General features: G+C 39.0%; 1 protein-coding gene across 1 annotated transcript in view; it reads right to left on the bottom strand.

Moving 5' to 3' along the window:
* Positions 1–2524: 2524 nt before the first annotated feature.
* The window catches only part of abcg8 (ATP-binding cassette, sub-family G (WHITE), member 8), a 13396-nt gene continuing 9202 nt past the window's right edge, over positions 2525–6718 (bottom strand). Inside the window, 6 exon segments of the mRNA XM_046071442.1 lie at positions 2525–3371; positions 3585–3712; positions 3839–4106; positions 4324–4400; positions 5437–5636; positions 6107–6179. Coding sequence (XP_045927398.1) covers positions 3234–3371; positions 3585–3712; positions 3839–4106; positions 4324–4400; positions 5437–5636; positions 6107–6179 — 884 coding nt within the window. The 3' untranslated portion in view covers positions 2525–3233.

Raw genomic sequence — 6718 nt, 5'->3', positions numbered from 1 at the left:
GGCCAAACTGAGCTATCGGGGGAGAAGAGCCTTGGTGAGAGAGGTAAAGAAGAACCCAAAGGTCACTGTGGCTGAGCTCCAGAGATGCAGTCGGGAGATGGGAGAAAGTTGTAGTAAGTCAACCATCACTGCAGCAATCCACCACTCGGGGCTTTATGGCAGAGTGGCCCGACGGAAGCCTCTCCTCAGTGCAAGACACATGAAAGCCCGCATGGAGTTTGCTAAAAAACACCTGAAGGACTCCAAGATGGTGATAAATAAGATCCTCTGGTCTGATGAGACCAAGATAGAACTTTTTGGCCTTAATTCTAAGCGGTATGTGTGGAGAAAACCAGGCACTGCTCATCACCTGTCCAATACAGTCTCAACAGTGAAGCATGGTGGTGGCAGCATCATGCTGTGGGGGTGTTTTTCAGCTGCAGGGATAGGACGACCGGTTGCAATCGAGGGAAAGATGAATGCGGCCAAGTACAGGGATATCCTGGATGAAAACCTTTTCCAGAGTGCTCTGGACCTCAGACTGGGCCGAAGGTTTACCTTCCAACAAGACAATGACCCTAAGCACACCGCTAAAATAACGAAGGAGTGGCTTCACAACAACTCCGTGGCTGTTCTTGAATGGCCCAGCCAGAGCCCTGACTTAAACCCAATTGAGCATCTCTGGAGAGACCTGAAAATGGCTGTCCCCCAACGTTTACCATCCAACCTGACAGAACTGGAGAGGATCTGCAAGGAGGAATGGCAGAGGATACCCAAATCCAGATGTGAAAAACTTGTTGCATCTTTCCCAAAACGACTCATGGCTGTATTAGATCAAAAGAGTGCTTCTACTAAATACTGAGCAAAGGGTCTGAATACTTATGACCATGTGATATTTCATTTTTTCTTTTTTAATAAATTTGCAAAAATTTCTACATTTCTGTTTTTTTCTGTCAAGATGGGGTGCTGAGTGTACATTACTGAGAAATAAAATGAACTTTTTTGATTTTTGGAAAATGGCTGCAATGAAACAGAGTGAAAAATTTAAAGGGGTCTGAATACTTTCCGTACCCACTGTACTAATTTTTAGAGTATACTGTTCATGCAGGTATCCAAATAAAAAACATACATTAAACTATGACTTTAAAATGTCACTTCAAATAAAACTTCAGACAGCAAAATGTTTTTCCCCCCAAGGAATTAAGTTATTTGTTGTTTGATTATACAGTACATCCACAATTAGTTAAATCTTTTTCCAGTTGTGTGCAGCTCAGTGGTGGAAAGTACTGTACTTTAAGGTACATATACATTACTTGAATATTTCCATTTTATTGTACTTTACTACTTCTCTACATATCAGAGGGTAATCTTGGACTTTTTACTCCACTACATATGTCTGACTGCCATAGTTTACAGATCTAAAGTGTACACACAAAACCTATGAACACTATAGAATATGATGCATTGTTACAGATCAAAACCAAAATATAGAAAGTTGAAATTCACACCTTCTTGATGAGCTCCAATGTTAAATTTCTGTTTACAGCCCTAAAAAAAGTTATTTTTAAATTAAGTAAATTGTATTAACAATACTTCTGTTCTTTTATTGAAGTACTACTTAATTACAAAATTTTTACTTATAATGGGGTATGTTTACATTGTGGTTTTGGTGATTTTACTTAATGGATCTGAATACTTTTTCAGATACAGTGTTTTTCTTGTGTACTGTATACTATCACTTCTCCAGTGTGAACACACTATATACTAAAAACCTGCTAAGGATTAGTTTGTGATTTGGCATCCAGCGAATGTCTTCTGTTAAAAAAGGTCCATATCAGGTAGAAATGCCTCCCCCTTTTTAAAGAAATGATGTACTCATTCACTCATATACTTTATAATAAAATGCTTTCACACAGAACAGATGCAAAAGATTATTGGCATTAATTTGATTTTCATCAAAGACTGTCTCATGTAGTCTAACCCTAACCCAGGTTTGTATAAAACCCACTTTTTTTCTTTGGTTTCTATGATAATAAAAGTTACTTTGAAAATTGCGTTGATAATTATGGACTGCCCTCAAAAGAGCACAGTCAGTGTTCATGCTCTTTGAAAAAAATTTAATTGTTTTGCATAATCAGAGATGTGGAGTTTTTTGACAACTTTTTAGCTTATCATTATGGTGTTAACATGCACGATTTCACATTAAGAACTATTTTAAGGGTTTTGAAATGACAACCAGAATGTGAAGGATAATCACTGAAAATCACATTATCAATAACAGTGATGGTAAAGAACAGCACAGCTACTAGTGACAACACAGTGTGACAGAATGACTAGGCCGAAGGACAGCAGAGAGTATGACAGAAATAAACATGCTCAAGTGGAGCAATTTCATTTAATACTTTACTAATTTGGACTCAAACCATGTCTGTAAAATATTTATCAGGCTTTTGCACCAGTGCAAAAACACACAGCTTACATAATCTTCAATCTATGAGTACAAGCTCTTTTTTTCTGAGTGTGACTTACTAAATCACTACTAGGCTTTTCCCCCCAGTGCTCCCTATACTGGCATACACATTGTTAAGCTTAATAACCTTACATATACAAAAAAGATAAAGCTGTAGAAAAAAAAGAAGATTGAAAATGGAACAAGCAAAAGCTGCAGATGGATATCTGCCAAAGTGGCGCTCTAATCATTTGCCAAGATGAAGAAGAGAGGGAGAAAAAGAAATGCCATAATTTTAACTTTGCTGATACTGCAGTGCTCTGCTGCCATCCAGCAGCAGACAGCGGTACTGCAACAAGTGCTTTTCTGCTTATCCAAATTCTTATTCCCATATTTAAACAGTTAACGTCTGCATGTTGGGATCATTTCAACTAGTCAAAGATTGAGGGGAACTGCTGCACTTTTAGACATTATTTCCTATATCAAGAAGAGTGACGTTTTACACTCTACTGAGGTGCCAGGGTGGTTATTTCATGGGTTTTTACCATTAAAAAAGGTACAGGGAGCTTCAGATGTTGAAATTATCGGGGAAATGTAAATTCAAAACACATATTTTACATTTCCTCCCCCTTGATTAAGCACCTTTGCACTGTAAAACAGTAAAATAACAATGGTGTCGAACTAGTCGAGCTAGAATCCAATTTCCTTCCACTACTGCTGCAAAAAACATCTTAAAAGTAAAACCTTTCCTCCTGACGTGTGTGATTTTAGACAGTGTTTGGTCTGACAGTTGGTCCAGATCTGTTCACCAGTCCTGACTGGACTTCTGTTTGATGAATTTTAGGGACAAGTAATAGAGGACCATGAAGACCAGACAGACTGCCAGCAGCACCAAATAGCATGAGTACAGAGGGTACTGGTTCATGTTCATCGCCTCCACCACCTGAGACACAAATGGAGACGGTTACGAGATAAGAAAGATGTTAATTGTCCATGTGCACTACTTTCGTCCCAATAGTTGTGTTCATTTACAAACCATTCCATCCTATTATTTATAAATGATTGCCCTGTAACTAATTCTAATAAAAAGGAAATGCCAGGGTGCTGATTTACACCCATGGATGATTTTGCATTTGTGTGTTTGTTTCTAACTCACGTGTATGCCGTCAACATTGATGGTGATGTTACTGATAGTGACGCGGTACTTGTTGCCTCTGAACTGCACCTGCAGCATGCCTTCAAAACCCCAACGCATAAAGGAGGCATGAGAAAGCCATGAGGCCACTGGGGAGTCAAAAAAATGCACAGGTACAAACATCACATACTGACCAGCATCTTTTTTTCCCCCCAAGCTGTTCTTTAGTCTTTCAACACATGTTTTAACTAAAAACAATAAATCCTTCTCCTCACCAAGCCACATATTCTCCAGGCTGATGACAAAACCTCCAGTCAAATAGAAGACAGTGAACAAGGCATTGCCCATGAAGGCTGAGGTCTGCAGGGTGGGCAGCGAAGCAGCTACAAACAGAGCCATGGCTCGGCTGCAGTAAACCATCAGCCACACAAGCAGGAAGTTGAGCAGGAAACGCTCCGGAGCCTCGTTAAGCCCGGCCAGCCAATAGATGGGCAGGCCGTACACCAAGGTGAACACACAGTGCTCTGGTAACTCCCCCAGGACCTGAATGTGGAGAAAGCATACATTCAAATTAACAGAACAGACAACACACACATATTTAGTGTTAATCCTGGCTGATATATTTGCAAGCAGACACATACAGTACATCATATCTTCCTGTGCAACACCACATTACAGTACTGTACGTCACTGATGTGTGACTCCACCATGGAGTGAGACTGACCCCTGCTGGAGATGCAGTTTTATCACTGTGGCTTACCTTGGCGAAGAAGTAGGAGGTGACAGAGTACATGCCGTCCTCCAGCTCATGGTACAGCATGGCTCTCTCTGTGTGACCTGCGGAGAACATTAAGTTAGTAGACTCACAAGATACAGCATTATAACCTCTGGTACCAGACTGCCTTAGAGATTGTAACTGTTCTTCTGTTGGGTGTCAGCTGATAAACAACGCAGTGACAAATATCACAAGTCACAGAGATGCTCCAGCTACGAAAATTATGTACTTGAATTGCAGTATTGTGTAACTTGAAGTTTTTCAGAGATCTTCTATTTCAGAATATTTATCTCTGACTCATAAGTGTACTTGGAATCAATTTTATATTATTATTACTTTTGTTGTAACTTGACCTGAGTTGAACTTGACTCTTAATGGCTGTTGGCCTATCTCCCACAGATCTGGCTGATAACTTGTTGATTACTTTTGCTTTAATAACTTTGTCAAGCTGTTCAGAACCATATTACCTTGCAGTGATCAAAACTTCAAATGCATTCACTTAACTTTTAATGATTTCTGGTTCTTTTCCTGCAGTTTTCTTTCATTTAAACACAAATATTATAAAATGTGTGTATTTTCACTGTTATTCTTTTGTTTCAGTTTGTACAGTAAGTTGCAATGCTTTTAATAAAGCTTTGCAAATTAGATGTTGTTTGGTTATCACCACTAAATGACTTATAATTTTGAGAATAAGGTCGGTTGTTGTTTTGCTGTCTTGAGTGAGAGTTCTTTGTTGCAGTACTTTAAAAAACACAGTTGTATGAAGAGTTTTGAGAACACAACACCTTTTGGAGCATGCCTTTTCTATTTTGCAAATGGAAACAGTTTTGCTGTTTGTGTCACCCATTCTAATTAATTTATAATGATTGTGCTGTACACCGTGTTTCTAACATCACTAAAATCAATAAATCATTTTAAACAAAGAAACAAAAACATTTCAAAATGTTACCCTGTCTCAGTTTTATATGCTTAAATGCTGAGACTGAAAATTGGTTTTAACTGCAGTTGAAATAATTTTAATGTGCACTTTATTAACTACCTAACTAATTTGCAAACTGACTTTGACTCTTATCGTCCCACACAGCTGCAATTACTCACATTTAGCTATGACGTCCAGCACCACAGCAAATGGGGTAAGAGCTCCGATCATGTAGAGGAGGGCCACTGTGTCCTGAATGGACAGACGCTCTTCTCCTGCCCCATAGTAGAGACAACCGACCAGCAATGACATGAGGAGGGCCTCGAAGCCGTGGACCAATAGGGTGACCAGGTCTCTAAAGTCATTATACATGTGACGCCTGAGGGAGAAGAAAGGAACAGAGGACAGTGTTCATATTTTTCCCTCTTAATTGCTGTAAAATATTACTTCTGCAGTTACCAGGGGGTAGTTGCAAAGACTGTGAAGTAGCTCAGTTACATTGAAGAAAATCTAACTTACAAGTTGGTGTGAGGTTGATCTTTAGTATATTTATTATCACAATAACCAGTAAATCACCAGATACAATGAGCCAACCTGAATCAGTTCTAACACCTGAATGCCACCTGCTGCAATTGAGAGTTTGTGAAAACTAGTTTGCACTGAGCAGAGAAGTCAAAATAAATAGAAAAGTAATGGACAAATGATTGAAAAGTAGTAAAAGTACAAAAAGTTCCAGGACCATTGTGTGTTATATAGACAGTATTAAATAACATCCAGTTACAAAGGTACAGAGAAGAAACAAAAAAGGTCAGGAATCACTGCTGTAATACATCTGTGTGTTGGTCTTACCTGATGAGGATGGTAAATTGGTGTAGCCTGCCAGGCAGACTGTTTCTTTGCTTGGAAATAGTGATGACTTCCTCTCCTTTTACCCCGCTCAGCCGCTGAGGGCTGCAGGCAGGAAAACAGTGGATCAGATTGCCTGGGTTAGCACACTGGAACCAGTTTCCCATAAATTATAGACATTAAAGGACAAATCTCTAGAAATAAACTTTAAATGTCCTGAATTTTGTTGCCAATTCTTTGTGTTACCACCAAGAATTTTGCCTCTAATTACACAAAACACAGTTGAGGTCAGAAAGTTGAATTATCATGTGTAAAGTCGAGAAGGTAGCCCTCTAAAACAATCCTGTCATCCAGTCAGAGCACTGCTCTTTCTCACTGGAAAAGCAACCCAACAAATGCCCCTGCAGCTGCTCAGACAGGTCACTGGAAAGTGATATTATGGAAATATTTCTTCTTTTAAAAACATGCGTACTTCATAGATTTAAGTTTAAGACGCTGTTAGATGAGACTCCAACCCCGCCTTTATAAAAAAGTTATGTTATTGTTAAATTAGGGAGAAGGGAGGTAATGAGAGGAGAAATACAGTAGATAAAAGAAAGAGACTGTGAACAAGAT

Source organism: Micropterus dolomieu, linkage group LG15, assembly GCF_021292245.1.
Source record: "Micropterus dolomieu isolate WLL.071019.BEF.003 ecotype Adirondacks linkage group LG15, ASM2129224v1, whole genome shotgun sequence".
NCBI classification, from domain to species: Eukaryota; Metazoa; Chordata; class Actinopteri; order Centrarchiformes; family Centrarchidae; genus Micropterus; species Micropterus dolomieu.
Note: the sequence above shows the minus strand (reverse complement) of the source record. Positions and strands in the feature narration are given on the sequence as shown.